Source organism: Plectropomus leopardus, chromosome 15 (genome assembly GCF_026936395.1).
Source record: "Plectropomus leopardus strain MGB_pleo_1.0 chromosome 15, ASM2693639v1, whole genome shotgun sequence".
Classification (NCBI taxonomy): domain Eukaryota; kingdom Metazoa; phylum Chordata; class Actinopteri; order Perciformes; family Serranidae; genus Plectropomus; species Plectropomus leopardus.
The window spans coordinates 29,570,928-29,589,172 of NC_142190.1; the positions used below are offsets into that span (position 1 = coordinate 29,570,928).

General features: G+C 38.0%; 2 protein-coding genes across 4 annotated transcripts in view; both read left to right on the forward strand.

Annotated features, from left to right (window-relative positions):
• The window catches only part of kdm6bb (lysine (K)-specific demethylase 6B, b), a 36,630-nt gene extending 27,188 nt beyond the window's left edge, over positions 1-9,442 (forward strand). For both annotated transcript variants that reach the window (XM_042499338.2, XM_088088519.1), the window contains 5 exons: positions 607-794; positions 1,531-1,672; positions 1,755-1,881; positions 2,558-2,728; positions 5,136-9,442. In XM_042499338.2, coding sequence (XP_042355272.2) covers positions 607-794; positions 1,531-1,672; positions 1,755-1,881; positions 2,558-2,728; positions 5,136-5,159 — 652 coding nt within the window. In that variant the 3' untranslated portion in view covers positions 5,160-9,442. The remainder of the gene's footprint in view (positions 1-606; positions 795-1,530; positions 1,673-1,754; positions 1,882-2,557; positions 2,729-5,135) is intronic.
• Positions 9,443-12,312: 2,870 nt separating this feature from the next.
• tmem88a (transmembrane protein 88 a) lies at positions 12,313-17,965 on the forward strand. 2 transcript variants are annotated; one of them, XM_042499413.2, is made up of 4 exons: positions 12,313-12,431; positions 14,112-14,173; positions 16,315-16,643; positions 17,394-17,965. In XM_042499413.2, the coding sequence occupies exons 3-4, from the start codon at positions 16,332-16,334 to the stop codon at positions 17,679-17,681; spliced, it is 600 nt and encodes a 199-aa protein (XP_042355347.1). In that variant the 5' UTR covers positions 12,313-12,431; positions 14,112-14,173; positions 16,315-16,331; the 3' UTR covers positions 17,682-17,965. The 2 variants fall into 2 exon arrangements, with proteins under 2 accessions (XP_042355347.1, XP_087944926.1); XM_088088800.1 differs by having other exon boundaries at positions 12,348-12,417.
• The last annotated feature ends 280 nt before the right edge of the window (positions 17,966-18,245 follow it).

Below are 18,245 nucleotides of genomic sequence, written 5' to 3' on the forward strand. Positions count from 1 at the left end.
AATACATAAATAACATGGTACCAGTGTCAGCTAACCCCACAGTGCCATAATTTATCATTGCATTCATAGTTTTGATAACAAATAGGTGTACCCCATTGGGGCACAAACTGGACTGTTGTAAATTGAGAGCACTGTTGGTATGTACCGTTTGCTTATCCAGAGCGCTGCACTCTAGGATTGTCAGAGCACACTCTGGGCACTCTGTCTTGGGTGAAAGAGTAGTAAACCACCAAATGGAGTGAATGTGTAACGAACTTAAGCATTCATTAATTTATAGAGATACAGAACACTCTGTGGCTTCGATTTTAGCGTAAAGTGTCAGAGCACCCAGAGATGAGAGACGGTTGACAAAGCTGGGCGAGGTGTCAATGAAAACATGATCTGCCACGTCTACACAGTCCGGAGAAATGCTATTATCCTCAAAATGAGCTATTTTGAACTCAGTTTTCTAATAGTTGGGTTCATTTATTTTCACACGGATTTTTGTAGATACTTAATGAGACACTCAACTTTGATATCATATCAACATTCTTACCATTTAAGCCACGTTTAGAGAAGCTTTAACAACACATGGAGCAGTAAATTGTTGCAAATTGTCTCCCTCAGGCATGGAGTAGACTACCTTACAGGGTCCTGGTGGCCAGTCCTGGAGGACCTCTACAGTTCCAACATTCCTGTGTACCGCTTCATTCAGAGGCCGGGAGATCTGGTGTGGATCAATGCGGGGACTGTGCATTGGGTCCAGGCGGTGGGCTGGTGCAACAACATTGCCTGGAATGTGGGACCACTCAACTGTAAGTTATGATGATAACCAAAAATATATGGAGATACAGCAAGTTAACAAAGTATCTCACTGCTTGAGATAAATATATATAATTCTCTCTTTTTTCTTTTTTTAAACAATACTGGAAACTGTACGATGCCCACCTGTTCACAAACTCTTTTATTATAGCTAAACAGTGCACTAAAACATTTGAGGGAAGTCGGCAGCGCAGTAACAGAATCTTCCTATTTGATGGCCACTGCCTAGTTTTACTGGGATTATGTTTAAAAATTGTTTTTATTGTTTATTTTGTTTTTATTTCAGTTTTCTTTTCAAAACAAGTGACAAACAAACACTGCAATACAAGTGATCAACATGAAAACAGACAGCAAACAGTGATACCAAAGTTCTGAAAACGAGAAAGGGAGGGGAACCTCTCCATGCTTTGTAGCTATGGTGATGGCAGGCATACAAAAATGCAGACATACAATCAGCAGTTTGAGAAACAGCCCAAGGAGCCAGCAAAAAGCCGCTGAATGACGAAAATGAGCAGGAAGATCTGGGCGCTGCTTAAATGGAGGGAAGTTTACCACAGTTGACTTACACATACTACCCACATTGTTGTGATACAGCGCTGAAAATCAGCAAAGTATCTCTTGCTTGACAGTCAGTCAGACGTTGTTCTTGGTGTCAAATTACAACTTAAACACGCTGTTTAATTCGCCTGCATTCAGGCTCACCACTGTTTGTGTTTTTTGCTCTCTTAGCGTACCAATACCAACTAGCCCTAGAGCGCTATGAGTGGAACGAGGTGAAGAAGGTTAAGTCAATCGTTCCCATGATCCATGTTTCCTGGAATGTGGCTCGCACCATCAAGATCACAGACCGAGATACCTACAAGATGATCAAGTAAGATGTCTCTTTGTGCACGTGTGTGTGTGAGTGTTTGTTTGTTTACATCTTTGATTATTCTCTTCTCTGTCCTCCTCAGACACTGCCTGCTGCAGTCCATCAAGCACATCCAGATTCTGAGAGACCAGCTGGTGGCTGCGGGGAAGAAGATCTGTTACCAGAGTCGTGTGAAGGACGAGCCAGCCTATTACTGCAACGAGTGTGACGTGAGTCCTTTTTTCTCTTACTTGTTGTTTGTCCATACTGTAAACCGATATAAAGATGGACAACCCCGCTATGCTTAAGTGAAGCTAAAATATCCTGGATACGGCCGCTGCCATCTTGCTCTGGTGACATCATTGAGAACCGGAGTCTGTGCATTAGTGATATCTGCTGTGGGGGAGTTCCCGCCAAAATGCCTATCAGACCAATCGTGATCAGTGTGAATCATGTGAATGTGAACACATATATTGGCTGTCACAGCTGTCAATCATGGCAGAAAATCCCCCATTTTTAAAACTGAATAACTCATTAAACCCAAAAGTATCATAAAAATAATCACTTGAACAAACATCAGGTTGACGACAGCTACTTTCAGTGACAGAAACCGTCTCTGGGGAAAAATGTATTTGGTGTGTACTTTAAGTTTTTAATTTGGCCTATGTCCCATACTCTAATGTGGAGGGGCAGGCTTTATGACCTATACTGCAGACAGACACAAGGGGGCGATCGAGATTGAAAAGTTACACTTTGGGCGAACTGTCATGTTCATCTTAATATACAGTCTAGGGTCCATACAGAAAATTGTGTTTTTGTTTTTTGGAATGATGGGTTCCAAACTTATGAGTATGAACTGTGTGTGCGTGTGTGTGTGTATGTATGTGTGTGTGTGCGCGCGCGCAGGTGGAGGTGTTCGACCTGCTGTTTGTGACCAGTGAGAACAGCAGTAAGAAGAGCTATGTGGTGCACTGTGAGGACTGTGCCCGAGCTAAGAGCCCATCGCTGGTGGGAGTCGTGGTGCTGGAACAGTATCGGATTGAGGAGCTAATGAGAACCTACGACACCTTTACACTGGTCAGTGTCACTCTCTTAATTCCTACACTTAAAGTAATACCAGAGTACTTTAGAGAAAGGTTCAGAGGCTAGACCAGGTTCACACAGGACTTCTTATAACTTCATCCATTTAATACCGTCATTCATCTACCATGTAAGGCCGGAGATACAGTTGCTGTTTACTACTTGTACGCAGGGTTTTTCTCTGACATTGCATTAAAAAAAGTTAAAATAATGAGTAACATAAAAAAACAATAATAATCATTAATCGAATGTTTCTCACATTATTGTCACCAAAAAGTCATGTTTTATGTTACAATATTTATTTGGAAAATCCAATAAAACCTTAAGTAATTAATGTCTATTCATGCTTTTTTCCCCTTCAATTTCAGTGACTCTGATATTCTACTTAAATTTTATTCCACGTGGCATTAAAGAAGTCTTAGCATGTTTGAAATCCCACTTTCCCTAAGTAGTAGGAACCTTCAGGTACACATACATGATGGCTGAAAGCAAAATGAAAAAATGTATTATATATCAGATATGCAACAAACCTAGAAACGTTAATGAATTTGCATGTTTTAGTCCATCTTCTAGAATTTTACATACTTTATATTGGTCCTGAACATTGCTTGCTTTTGGTGACCCATTACAGTGAATGCCTATTTATACCTGATACTAACATGCATCTTGGTGATCTGATCACAAGTAGTATATACAAGACCACCCGGGCGCATTGTGATCTGATCACTCAAACCACCTGCAAAGGTGGTCTGAGACACATTTGATCACATATCTTTTGTAATTTAAAAGCTAACGCGTCCTGATGCATCCCCTACAAGAACTAACGTTCCATTCTAGCACTATCTGTTGTAGCATCTAGAATAGTATGTGGAAAAATACCACTTTTAGGTGATTGTAGTCGTGTCCAGTGACTTAAACTTCACAAAAAATGTTTTACACAAACATTTGACAATTAAACACAAAATATAATATACGCAAACATCTGGTCAAAGAAAATTTAACAAAAAATATGGAAAATACAAACAATAATGATACACTATAGTATATTTTGCAGAGATGTGGACTCACAGTTACGAGTTACGAATTTGATGACTTTAGACCAGGCTTGAGTCAAGTAAAAGAAAATGTACAACTTGATTTGGACTAACCAATGACTCGAGAATGTTAATAGAGGCTAGAAAATACTTGATACTTGAATTAATTTTCTGAATCAAACAATGTTAATGCTACTCATTTCCAGCAACACAGCACTAAATTTCCTAGATACACTTTGTTTGAACCTATCCAGCAATATCCAATAAAGTCTCAAGACAGAACCACGATGAGCAAACATTACATAACTGAGACTACCTGGAAAAAATTATAGCAAAGATAATTTTTTTGCATATAAAAACTATACCTTGATCAACAAAAAAACAAATTGCAGCATGCAAGATGTGCAGGTTAAAAATTTCACCCTCTAACTTGGTTTAACATTTGAAGTTGCACAAAGAAGGTTAATTCCAGGCTGATATTAACGTAGCAAGCTAATGCATTCCCACCTAGCATTTTTTGGTTCACAATGGTTCACAATGCAACCAATGCCATGTTTTATAAACTTTTCCAGTCACAAGTTTTCTTTTAGTTCCCAAAATGTTGTTGTTAAGTCAGGGTAACATTCTCTATAAACATCTTTTTTTTTTATTGTGAATATATCACATTATATTACATTAAAAGTGGTCTGTAATTTCAGTCCTTAATAACATGTTCTGAATGTTTTTTTTGGAAAATGTTCTTCCTTTGTTGTCATGTAACATTGTGGGAATGTTTTATAAAAGAACATTTGCTTTTCTGACACCTCTCAACATCACCAAAACATGCTCAGAATGTTGCAGTTAAACCATTACGTCTTTGTCAGTATTTAACCTTCAATAAATATTATTTGACATGATAAACATCCTTAAAACTGTCTTAAAACATTAGATCAAAATGTTTTCTTTAAAACATTATTACAACCTGTAGATAACATTAGCCAATGTTGTGGTAATGTTCCCTGCTAGCTGGGTAGCTAACCTTATTACTCTGTTGTTGACGTTATATTTGTGTAGTGAAGAGGGCATTATGACTTGTGTAGGACTCAAAATTAAAAATTCAGGACTTAACTTGGGACTTGTCAGTCTTGACTTGGGACTTGAGTGCAAAGGCTTGAAAATGACTTGTTACTTGCAAAACAATGACTTGGTCCAGTTTGTGGTAATTTGAGATAGGAGATATTTGTAGATCCATTGATTGAATAGTTTCTAATTCCTAATTGGTTTCTGAAATTTTTCCAAATTATAACGTCATCCTGCAGACGCACGCACACACACAGCTTTTTCAAGATGCTAGCTAAGTGCTGTCTCTTCCCCTTTTTCCTCTCCATCAGGCTCCATCGCCCTTTTCCAAGTGAGGACTCCTCCCTCAGCCATAACCAAAACTCTAATGGCAGCACAAACGTTGTCTTCAAGGCAATCTATTCCTGCAAACACTCTCTGAATCAGCCAATCACGTTTACTCAGTATTGTTTACATCACACAATAAGGTATGGATACTCAGCCAATCAAACAATAGCTCACTGTCTTCCCCATACCAGCTGCTGATTGGACGTGTGTTTTGAAATAGAATGACTAGACTGGTACTTCTCATGAAAAGCATTTCAGACATGTACAAAAAATAATAATGTGAGCACTGCTAGCACTGAAAATCAGGTTATATGTTCAACGGACACTGCTGTGATTCAAAAGCGTCAAGTAGCCGGTTCTGTGTATAAATTCAGGTACTTTTATGCAAATTCAGTAGAACTTTTTTACACCAATCTAGTTATTCTATATGTCCATGAATTTGCTGTGATTCTGTTGTACCAGCAGGGGAATCGCTTCACAGGAGAAGTAGCTGATTGTCACATTTGGCATCGTATTTGGTTCCTGTTTTTGTTTGGTATTCAGGTAAACTCTGACATTTGTAATTCCTGTCTGTATACTCTTTGAGGTGCTATTCCAATCTAATTTATTCTTGTTCGATACTTTAAAAAAAGTTTTACCAGCCTAGAAGTACACCACATTGGCCTTGCAAACTGTATTTAGAGGAGAGGTAATTAGAGCATTAAACACACAAATAAGGATTTATCAACGTATTTTAAAAAAAGAAAAATCTAAAACGTTTATCAGTTTCTCTAAAATACGGGTTTACCAGAGGACTAATATGGTTTCATTCTTTGTTGAAAATCAAGTATGTAAATGAATAATTAGATTTTTTTTTTCTTCACAAGTCCAGCTAAATAGTCATCGGTGTTTCTATGATTCGCCCGGAAAAACAGACATAGCGTTGTTTTTTATTTTTGGAATGGGAAACAATCCCGGTTTTATACCTCTTTTGTTGCTATGTTACTGTTTCTAGATGACAGAGAAAATAAATAATTGTAAATTGTGAATGAATTTATGGAATACACAGTGGTGTGCATAGAGGGGGTGCAGAGGGGCAGAAGTTGGTGTCACTTAGGTGCCCGTTACAGCCTGAAGAAAGTAATATGTCCAAAGAGACACACAATCATAATCTTCAAATGCAAAAGCCAGTGAGGCTAAATACATGACCAGACTGAATGGCACCTTAGTGTTTTCATTTTTACTCCAAACATCCATCCTATGAGCAGTGGTGCCCACAAGGGGGGGGGGGGCAGGGGGCCCGCCACTGGCCTCCCCTGGCGAAAACAATTTTAGGCTGTCATTACTGTCTTTAAGAGGCTGTGACACAATCATTTTGTAACTAGTGCAAAGGTTGTGGTATCATGTGAAACAGGACAACCTAATGGGTTGTTCACACTGAACGTAAAGCATATTTTCATGCCACGTTGCTTGCACGTATCACGCCACTGGAGAGTTTTTTATAGTATTTTGCAATGGGCTAATATTGCCCTGCGCTAACAGTTGTGCTAAGTAACTGGGAAAGGCAGCTAACGGCTAACTTGGGTTGAAATAAAATACAACTAATAGCTGGAATTCAGTGCCAAGGCAAGGCAGCTTTATTTGTGTAGCACATTTCGTACAACAGGGCAATTCAAAGTGCTGTGCAGAGCAATGACATATAAAAGCATAATGAAGGATACAAATTTACAATAAAAGAGTAATGACATAAGATATAAAAGGTTAAATTAATTACTAAATGATTTAAAAAAATGAATAAATAAAAATCACCATTAAAAATAGCATAAGTGCAGACAAGAGAGATGCAAGGATGAAAAATATTTAAAAATTTGCAGTCATTAAAGGGTGGAGTAGGCAGTGTAGAAAAAGGAACGTTTTCAGCTTTGACGTAGAAGAGGTCAGAATCAGGACTCATCTCACATCACCAGAGAGGTTAATCCAAGTCTGGGCTGCATGAAAAAAAACGCTGCTCCACCATGTTTAGTTCTAACTCTTGGGACGGTCAGAAATTCGGCACCAGATGTCCTGAGGATCCTCAGATTCATAATGTCACAAGCATGTCAGAGATATATTTTGTCGCTGAGCCAAAGTGATGTGAATTTGGAAAATAAAAAAGGTTCCCTCAAGTCACAAAGACATATTTTAGAACTTACTAAGTAGTCCTGTGGCTTTGCACAATAACCTCCAGCAACGTCTGGAGAATCCCAGCTATAGACATTCACATCATTTGCTTCACCTGGCACAAATTTGCATCTGTTAGCGTCTTTGCATTGCCTTTGTATGTAATCTCATTATGCATTATGTTCGGTGTGCACACACCATAAGGCATCCATTGGTACCAGCCATGTTAGAATCGCTTGTTGCGACTTAAATACTGCTCTAAGGTTTGGCTAAATTTTGGTGAGTGAAAAAGTTGCGTGACTATTTTCAGTGGTGTCTTTTGAACTCTTACCTCAGATATCAGAATGAAAAAGGCCTCCCCAAAACTTGAGAAGGCTTGTTCCCACCATATGTTTTGATTCTTACTATCAATTTAAGCTAAAGTTGTATTTTTGTCTTTTTACGGAAAAAAGACAAGCAACCTATTTGAAGAACAAAGAATCACCGAACATGTAAAGATACTGTACATAAGACATTAAAACAGGATTGTTGAAATCTCTTAATGTTGCTCTAAACTCTAAATGTTAACTGTACTGATATTAGTCTATGCACGTCAGATTTTTAGTAATATTAACTGTAAAATAAGAAAGCAAGCTATATTAGTATGTGATTCCTTACTCTCATACCGACAGAGTTTTTAACTTTTAGGCTGCATAATTGAATTGCCGAAATTGAGTTGTGGCTTTTTGCTTTTAGTGTACTACCCCAAGATCCTCCATATGGCCACCCCCTATGAAAAATTTCTGTGGGCGCCACTGCTGATGAGGTTCCATGCTCTGCAAGGTTTAATATCCTTTATTTTCAATTCAGCATGTTAAAGAGCACACAAATGGAGTCATGACAAGAAAGGCCCAGATGTTTCATTAAGTCAGTCCTTCAAAATAAAGGCTCTCTTTTTTATTGCTTTTTTTTTTTAAGTCTACGTAGTCTAACGTTTGGTTTAAATGTTATATGTTACAATGGAAAGTTAAGGTATAACTTAAAGCTTTGCTTCCTATAAAATTTGATTATCACTTCCTGCATAGATTGGGCCAATTTTCTATCATTTGAAAGGAGCATTAGTGCTTGTACCAATCAAATCCTGTCAAAGTTCACCCGCCTTCTGTGCACACTATTTACTGTACATAATGTATTTGTTTTTTCAGCTTTACTAGAAGACTTCTGTAGTTTTGTTCTCAATCAAAAAAATCTAAATTTGTATATGGTCAAATTTGTCAACCTCAGTCACTTGTTTTCATCGTTGCTGTATTATAACACAACCTGAAAAATATCCTGTTTCACTCCAGTTTAAATTACTGCAATGGGAATTTCCTCCCACTTTTATACCTCTTTTTTTGTTGTCAGTTTCTGTTTTTTGGATTACAGAGGAAATGGAAAATTGTAAATTGTGACATTATTTATACTGTACATGGTTGTTTTCTTATATATTTATTGCATATCAAAGGGTATTTCACTTGATAAGGGGCTACAAGGTATTTTAAAAATGTAGTTTGGTCATACGTGGATAGGGGAAGTGCAATCAGGGGGCAGTTTAATTTTCATGGTGCTAGACCCCTCCTTGCCTCGGTGCCCCCTCATTAAACAGCATATAATGATGTATACAGTATGTCAGTGATACAACTCAAAGCAACCAGTTGGTGCTTCGAACCATTTCAACACAGTTTGCTGGTAACAGAAATGGAATGATGTCTTTGTACTGTATCTAACAGATCTTATAGGATCTTTTAAAAAATGTTTTTGTTTTTTTTTTCATTGTATGAAATTCATAATCTTGTGAGGCATTAGTGGTTTTATGATGAGCATTAGCAGTAGTTGTAATTCTTGACACTTTTGCAGAGACTTTTAGGGATGTGACTTTTAATGACGTTGAGGTTTTGGGGGTTTTTTTGTGTGTGTGTGTCTTGTCCTCATTATCCGTATTATTTGAAGGATGTAATGATGCTCTTTTTACTCTTGACTTGTTTGATTTGATGCTGCACTTATTGTTTCAAAAAGAACTCGCATAGAAGAAAAACCTGAGCCAGACCTGTCTTAAATCCCTCTGTGATTTTTTTCTGTGATATATTGTATTGTTGTTCCAGAAAATAAAATGTTTTGATAAATTATTCAACAAGTCTTTGCCTTGGGTTCCCTCTCTGCAGTCTGCTGGTGTGGAGAGTTTGATTGATTCATATCATATCTGCAGTTGTTCAGGCATGCTCTGTCCGCAGTGATACGCTGGATATGAGTTTCATCTGTTATCAGCTCTTGAGGAAGTAGAGGGGCTTCACCACCAACTGGAGGGATGGACTGTGAGTAACATTTCTGTTTCATAAAATAATCTTTGCTGCATCATTCAGTGCGATTTTGCATGTGTTTTAAGAAAACCATACAGGCATGAAAGTATCTTAAATGTTAATTTAGTTTGGCTTCTCTAAAGATTGACTTATTATTTTAGTCAACTATGTTGCAGAGAAGCAGATTTAATGCAGATTTCTGTGTTTCCCTGCAAGTTTTTTTTTTAAATGTTTTATGATATTGCAATAACATATATTGTGAATTTTTTCAACTACAAATTATGTCTCCAAAGGAAAGGTTTGTCAACTTCTCTTTAAATCTAATAATATAAAGCTTTCAGTTTTCAGTCAGTCTTTCAGTGTCTTTCAGTCTGAAAGACACCATTTTAAAAAAAAAATGATTTACAGTTTTGTTCTAGAGGGCAACCAAAAGATAAATTTGTATTTACAATATTAATAATTTATATTTAATTAATTATCAATTTATATTAACAAAAAAAAAAGATAATCATCGTATTAGTATTGATACAGTATTTACATGCTGTATTGACACCCCCACCCCAACCTTAGCAGCAGGGCCTGAGGGGATAGCAGTGTCAGATGGTCTGCTACAATTGTTGACAATTTGTAGGATTGATTGTCATCAATTTTGGCACAGATATGGATTTCAGAGAATGAATCCCTATGACTTTTTGTACCTTTGACCTTATATCTAATGAATTGAGATGAATTGTGGTGATCTGACTTGATTTAGTGCCATCATAGGCTCAGAACATTAATTCGTCCACCCGCAAAACTATGGACTTTTCCATCAGCCTCAGCTGTACGTTGGTGTTTTTGTGTTTTTTCATTGTGTGCATTGCTCATTTGCTAATGTTAGCAAGCTAATACAAGTCAAGTCAATTTCATTTATAACGCCCATTATCACATATCACAATTTGCCTTAGAGAGCTTTACTGCATATGACATCCCTCTATCCTTAGACCCTCACATCGACTAAGGAAAAACTCCCAGATAACGGGGGAAAAAATGATAGAAACCCCGAAAGACCCCGGAAGAGCGATTGAGGAGGGATCCCTCTTCTCAATTAAATTACAGTAATGACATAAAGTAAAGAGAGAGAGCAGAGGGAGGAAGAAACTAAACAAAAACATGTGAACATGGTTGATACACCTGTTTAGCATCAGGATGTTAACATTTAGCTTAAAGCAGTTGTCTACTTTGGCTAAGTAAAGCCTCACAGAGCTGATAGCACAGCTGTAGATGGTCAATCTTTTGTTGTCATGTTTGTTAGCGTGCAATACTGAGCCATGCATATATTTTACCTGCATTGTGATCATGTTCTGTGCAGTAAAGTGGGCCTCCACCAACACTGCTAACTAACCCACAAGCTGAGTTCCATCTTGTTCCATTATACTGGAGAGAAGGCAGGCCCATATGGCAGTTATCTCCAACATTTAGCAACTCACACCACTGCAATCTAGACTGATAAAAAAGCACTACAAGGAAAAAAAAAACTGTTTTTCTTGAGATTAACTGTCCCCTTTAACCTTATGATTGTCATAAATAAATCTAACAGTGTGAGTGCATGTGTAGGCGTAGTGGTTGAGTCAGACTGAGCTGATGTCTCACAGGCTCCTCATTCATATGTTGCAGCTGCCCTTCAGTTCCAGTCTGCAGCTGATGACCACTGGGTGGTTCCACTGGACCAGGTTGCATAAGGATACCACTAGAGTTGATGTTGAGGGAGGAGATCATTTATTTTCCCTCCAACAGTTTCCTAATATCATCTTGTCAAAGCTGCAGCTGCTTCATTTAGGTGAGAACCATAGAAACCCCCAAATAACAGAAAGTTGTGAATAATAAGATAATGAAACTAATGAAATCTCTGTTTTTCTTTTTTCTTTTTAGGTAACAGCGTGATATGACCAAGCTGTGCGGACAACTAAATACTGTCAAGGCAGGTTAAAAACTAAAATAACAGGTGTAGACTAACATTATATCAGTTTAAACCAACACACAGCCACCATATTAAGCGACGCACATGCAATAACAATGCCTTTTTTACCTTTTCTGTGTGATTGTTTTTCGTTGTTTCTATTTTTGACATTTTGTTTCTACAGTGCCCTGGTGTCCAGGGTTAAAGGACACAAGACTGCCAAATCTGTAGATGCAGGGACATCTCATGGAACGTGGACACAGAGGCGGATATCCCGGTTCCAAGGACAGGAAGGCTACTCTCTTCCTTTACCAACCCCCCTAGACATTGACATACTCATACAAACAGCACACTCTGTGGCATTGTTAATGACAAAACCACCCATTGCTCATGCATTTTTTTTTTTTTTTTTAGCCAGCACACAAATGTCGTGGACTCTTTGTTCATTTTTCCTAGTTGCTGGTAAAATGCCTGTCCTCTCTTTAGGGAGTCCCCCCTTCCCTACCCCTGTAAAGAAATAAACAAAGTGATGAGAAAAATGAGAGTTCATATCAAAATACCAATTTCACCCTTTGAACTGAGCCCCTCTGGTTTCTTATCAGTCCCATGATAGCCTCTTTTCTCCACCAAATTAGTCAGCCCCCCCCCCACCCCGCCCCCATCCTCATTTCCTTATGTTTTCTGAAAGCCGAGCTCTGTTTTTTATCAAAAGGTCAAGGGCCAATCCTCTGTCATTCCTGCTTCTTAAAAAACTCTGGCTCAGCCCCTACCTTCTCGTTTCAGAGCTCTGTGCTTTTGGAGAAGCTGAGAAGTGCTGCCTCAGCCCATTCGCCAGAAGAAAATGTTGGTATTGTACATTTCTGCAAACCACAAGTACGTTAACATTTGTAAGTATTATATCAACGTGTCTAAAGTGACAGAGGTATGAGCTGGCTTTGTCTTATGGAGGTTGAGGGGATGTTGGCTGCTGTGAAATGTTGTTTTATTAGCATCAAGTTGCTTTTCAGGCCCCAAACATAGGCCTTTTTAGCAACCCATTGCTGTATTTTCAATGGCTTTTTTGGCACTAACTATACAAGTGGCTTTTTAGGTTCCAGAAACCCACTGCTGTTATTCTGGTGCCTTTTTAAGATACTGAATGTGAGTGTTTTTAGTGGGTGTTTTTGCACTGGCTTTTTAGGCAACAAATGCATGGCCTGTTATTGTTTTACAAGCAGTTTTAGGCTTCAAACAAGGGTGTTTTTTGGCAGCCCTGTATTGTTTCACAAGCTGGCATTTCGGAATGTCATAGGTTGATGTTGAAGGTCACTGACCAACTGCCACCATGTAACCAGTTCGGAGTGAGAAATGGTTGGTTTTGTCTTGACCCATCACTGTTTTTCCAGTGGCTTATGCAACAAACATGTTTGGGGTTTTTTTGGTGACCTCATTGCTGCATTACAGGTGGCTTTCTAGGTGGCAAATGTGGTCATTTTTTGAGTAGGTCATAGCTTTATGACAAGCTTTTTAGGCACCACACCCATCTATGTTTTGCCAGTGATTGTTTTTTTTACAAAGATATCACAGCATTAGCTGTTAGAATTGTGCTGCCAAATGCAATATTTTCATCAAAACATGATCTTTTCCTAACCATAACCGAGAGGTCTTTGAACCTGAACCTAACCTTAACCACAGCTTTGTTGAAGCATAAAGAAATATGAATGTATCTGCTAAATAATAACGAGCAAATGTAGTGTACTGAGACTGCTAAATCATTTTAGCAGTCTCAGTGTTCACATCCTCAGTACGGAACAGCATCATAGAGTGTGGCTTGGCCTGCATCTTACAGAACAGTCATTTTTAAAGCTACAAAAAGGCTTTATTGGCAGTTTGTGTGTTTTTATTTACCACAAAAGTTAATAGAAAAAGCGGTTCAGTTGTTTTGAATTTTGAAACCCACCTTATCAGTGTTTGACAGAGAAGTAGAGAAAGTAGAGAGATCAGTGAGGATGTAAAGTGTTGTGGATTGGGCAGCATACCCTGACTCCTCTAATCTCTCCAAATAAACACTCTTCCTCCCTCCCCCCGGATCGAGGGGTTATCAGAAACCCTCCACTGCTCCCTGCCCAGACACTAACAGCAGCCTTTAACACAGTCCAGCCTGCTTTCTGGGCATTCGCATTACAGGCAACACAGGATACACACTCACACACACATGCACACACTTGCAGCCACTCAATCATATCTCAAACTGGAGCTGGAGTGAGGAAACAGAATGTCAGGGAAGGAAGCGCTGAAGTCAGTGGGAAAGCCGAATTTGCCTCAAGTGTACCGAGCTCTTTTCTGACCCGCTCTACAGGAGGTCTGAGGGGGAGAAGTTTGGATTCATAAAAGTTGTCAAATGTCAAGAGATATTTTTTGGAAAAAGTCCAGAACAGAAAAGCATTTCAGATTTAGTTAATCAGAAGGAAAGTCACTCGGATAACACTCTCAAGATCTGGATTTTCAAACAGAGAGGACATACATCAGGAGGAAATTCTTGAAATTCTCTTTGTCTCCGACCACTCACCGCTCTCCTGGTCTTTCAGAGTTCCATCATCTGCTGCCACAGTCAAGCTGAAGGAGGTCACATCTTCAGGTTTACCACACAGTGAGTACAACAAACTCTATCACCATTTTGTCTTTCATAAAACCACGTTGAAGAAACAGAAAAGTGTTGATCCTAAACTAAAAGAAAAGAGTCCTGTTTACTCAAATGACTGCAGTACATCCTTCTACAGAAACATTCTGAATAATTTAACTCACCACCATTAATCCCAGAGTGTTAGTGATGATTTCTTAAGTAGATAAATCTATAAATAAGGAGACTATACAAGACAAGTGTTTGAGCTGCTCCTTGAGTGGATGACAGACTCTCAGAAACAGAACTCCTTTTAAATGAAAGCAAACCAAAAAAAAAAGTGCCCTTTATGCCACAGGATCGTTGTAAAAAGCTAGAAATGTTGGAAATTTCAGACTTTCTTTTCTGTCTTTTTTTTTTTTTTGTGCTATTTTTATTCTCTAAAACAAACAATAAATGGCAAAATCCAAATAAATCCTGATGCTTTTCTTTAACCCTTTGAAACCTGTAGCGACATCGCTTGATAAGCATCTAAACCTTTGAATTCTGAGGAAATTGGTGCAATTTTCTTTCCTTTTTTTTTTTTTTTAAAGAAACATGGGGTTAAAAGACAATAAGCAACTTGGTAAATACTATGGCACACATTGTCAGAAATTAGTAGATTTAAAAAGTTAGGGAAAAAAGCCAGGGAAAAATAATTACATATTTAAAATTATGTAACAAAATTATTTATTTTTAAGCACCTTTTTCAGGTAATTTATTTGGGGTTTTTTTGTTTTACTTCTTTATTTTTTACTTATCTTTTTCTTTTGCTTTGTTTTGATTGAAAAAATACATTTTCTTGTAATTTTTGTGTCTGTTGTTCTTTGCTCTCTCTTACGACAGCGATCATGCCAAATTTCTCAGGTTTCAAAGGGTTAAGAGGTGTTACAAATACTGAGCTTGATTATAGAAGATACAAATTTAGTGAGCAGTGATTGACTTGAAACGATGCTCACAAACAGATCAAAACTGAAAAACTGCTCACAAAACCCACGTGTTGACATGGTACATGGCATTATAACAGAGAACGAGTTTTTAAAGACTACACTCCATTTAATCTGTAAGAACATTTGTTGTGCGGTATTAGTTCTTTCAAATTTAATGTCAAAACATTATTCTGACACGCTGATTAGCGATCAGCGGGATTTTTCAGAGTTTTCCAGCTGTTCCTGCCTCATTGTTCTGGGCCGTGGTTATCCTGGCGTCTGGAGGTGGGGTCACTGGAGCCCATTTCCTCGCACTTAGAGCTGTGGAGTTATCTGAGTTGATTTTCCACACCTTTCACCACATTATGTAAGGAAGCCATTACTTAATGGAGGAACATTCTTTAGTTTTTCATAATTTTAGTGGATTTACTGAAGAATTCAGCACACAGGGAAGAGATTTTAGTGCAACAGAGTGCAATTAAACTATTTTATGGATATTCTTTTTCAACAGGCACTTAAAATATTTGGCACACTCTGATAAATAAACCTCATCTCAATATTGTGAAACACAAGATTAGTTTATGCAGACTTGTCAGTCCAAACAGAATGGTTCCATTAAGCCTTTAACACCTGGATTGACATCAGTTTTTTTTTTTTGAGCTGCGTTCAGACACCTTTAACCAGCATTTAAAACATCTGAAATCTTGATCTATTAAAAAAAAAAAACGCAGCAAAAAACCCCCAAAAATAAATATAATGAGGAACTTGGCAAAAAATGTCCAACAAAGTGCAAAAAAATACTAGAAGGTGACAAGAAAATGATCAGAAAATTACCTGGGGAAGAACATTAAATACTATCCAAAAAACAAAAAAAGTGGGAAAAATATACAGAAAAGTATATTCTCATTCTATTTACATTAAAAAGAATTAAAGCATTTTCAGCATTTTTTTTCTTGAGGAGAATTCTTGTTTTTTTTTTTTTAAAGACTTTTTACGCTTTATTCAGGTAGTTTTCTTGTAACTTTATACTAATTTCTTGCAAATTTTTGGGCCATTTTTTTAAGTCGCTTGTTGCCCTCTTCCTATGTTTTTGAAAGAAATCAAGCCAATTTGCTCATTGTTCAAAGGGTTAAACCACTGCAGTCCAGTATAATACTGTAAGTAGATTTATTAATCACTTGACATTATTTTTTCTTCCTGCAGCATTGGCCACAAGGAAGATGAGTCTGTCACGGAATGGGACGCTGGAGAAGACGGTATCCGAGCGGGCCCAATCTGAGCTGGGCTCCCCCTCCAGAGCGGGGTCAGGGGTCGTGGTGCCGCCTCCATACTCTCTGGGCAGCAGTGAAGCCGCTGCTGAAACCCCTCTGGAGTTAAGGGGCTCTCTGGACTGCTGGGCGTGCTCCGTGCTGGTCACTGCACAGAATCTGATCATAGCGCTGATCAACGGCACGCTGGCCAGTATCATTTTTGGCATCATCCTCACCCCTGCTCTTGCCATGATCATATTCGGCTTCCTTTGCCACTCCACGGTAAGAATCCCCACTGCAAACATTTCTTTCTTTCTTTTTAAACCGACAGAAGTGTGAGAAGCAGTTGATAGTCATAATAAAGTATACCATAATAGATGGTTACTGTAAAATAAGTCTTTTGTACTAACAGGAAATGATGTGAACTGTCAATCAAACTGCACAAAGAGAAACAAAAATGTTTTTCTAGACATTTGATAATGTTTTCCAAGATTTTCTTGGTCTTCCTGGAGCTTAATTTTAATATTTTGCAGCTGTGACTAAGCTGCTGAAGTTCCTTTGTGCAGTGCATTGTGGGAGAGTAGTGTACCCTAACAGCACACTTTAAAAACAAAAAATAGGGCATTAGTCATGCTTTCTTGGGCTGCAAATTAAAAGCACTTTCCTTAATTGATTATTTGTAAAATTAAATGATTAAATTATATTTAATATTTTGCTATGAGCTTTGAGAAAAAAAGCACAGTTGGTAATGTGTGAAATAAAAAATATTATTTTAAGAAAATAACAATTAACAGCATTGCATAGCTTATTGTTTAAATTTACCATGTTCAGTTAGATTCTTAATGACCGATTATTCATTCATCGATTAATTGTTATTGTCCCTAGTGCATACTGACTTCTTTGAGTATAACAAATTACCAAGTTTTCTAATGTGAGCTTATTGAAGTAGTATAGCTGGTTTCTAACGTTTGTGTTCTGTAAACAAACTTCTTGCATCCATTCCTCATCCATCCTCCTCCTCATGCTCTCCAGGTGCAGCCCCATGGAACCTTTCTGTATTGCTCAGACATACTGGATGATGGTGGCTGTGTGGCTCTGCTGGTTGTGGGCTTCCTGCTGCTCACGCCTCTGCTGGTCCTGGCTCTCGCCGCCTTCTGTCGCCTGGCCAGACACCTCCAGCTGGGAATGTGTTTCATCCCCTACAGCCGTGCCGTCTACAAGAACCTGCCCGCCTCACGCCAGCGGAGGGATGACGGAGGAGGCTGCTGTGGTCAGCAGGGAGCTTCAGAAAGGGAGGGGAAGGGTAGCGTGTGGGTGTAAGACAGGAGGATTGTGTTGTTTTTTGTTTATATATATATATATATATATATATATTCTTGTTTAATGATGAGAGTTGGAGTCTGGCTCTAAAGCAAATTGCCACTGTATTTCTGTTTCTAAAGCCATTGTAAAAAAAAAATCATAAGTCATCATTTATAGTGATTGTAAGTCAGTATTGCTTTTTTTATAATGCAATTTCAATGTACTGAATGTATTTTTTACCTTTTTACAATAAAGTGTCATCCGACCAGCTGAGCTCTTTGTTAAACACCTGCAAGCTGAAACAGTATGGGCAGTGAATTATTTTATAATTGAAGGAGGTAAAGTTGTTAAGAACTGAAAAGATTTGTGTCGTTTTGTATGACATCATTTGTATTGAAGTGACCAGAGTCAACAGAATATATCAACAAATATTTTCATTTTTTCTTATTTGTTTTTCTTCATAAAAATGTCAAAGTGTGTCACCTAAAGTAGGTTGTCACTGTATAATATGGCGTTAAAATTAGCAATAAAACTTGTATGTGGTTCAAAAAAATCATTAAAATGTAAATGCAGAGTACGTCG

Excerpts from the sequence above, each read along its gene's own strand:
- tmem88a (XM_088088800.1), top strand. The coding sequence starts at position 12,386 with ATGTTGGTATTGTACATTTCTGCAAACCACAA. Across the intron at positions 12,418-14,111 it reads TACATTTCTGCAAACCACAA|AGTTCCATCATCTGCTGCCA; the intron begins GTACGTTAACAT and ends CTGGTCTTTCAG. Across the intron at positions 16,644-17,393 it reads GCTTCCTTTGCCACTCCACG|GTGCAGCCCCATGGAACCTT; the intron begins GTAAGAATCCCC and ends CATGCTCTCCAG.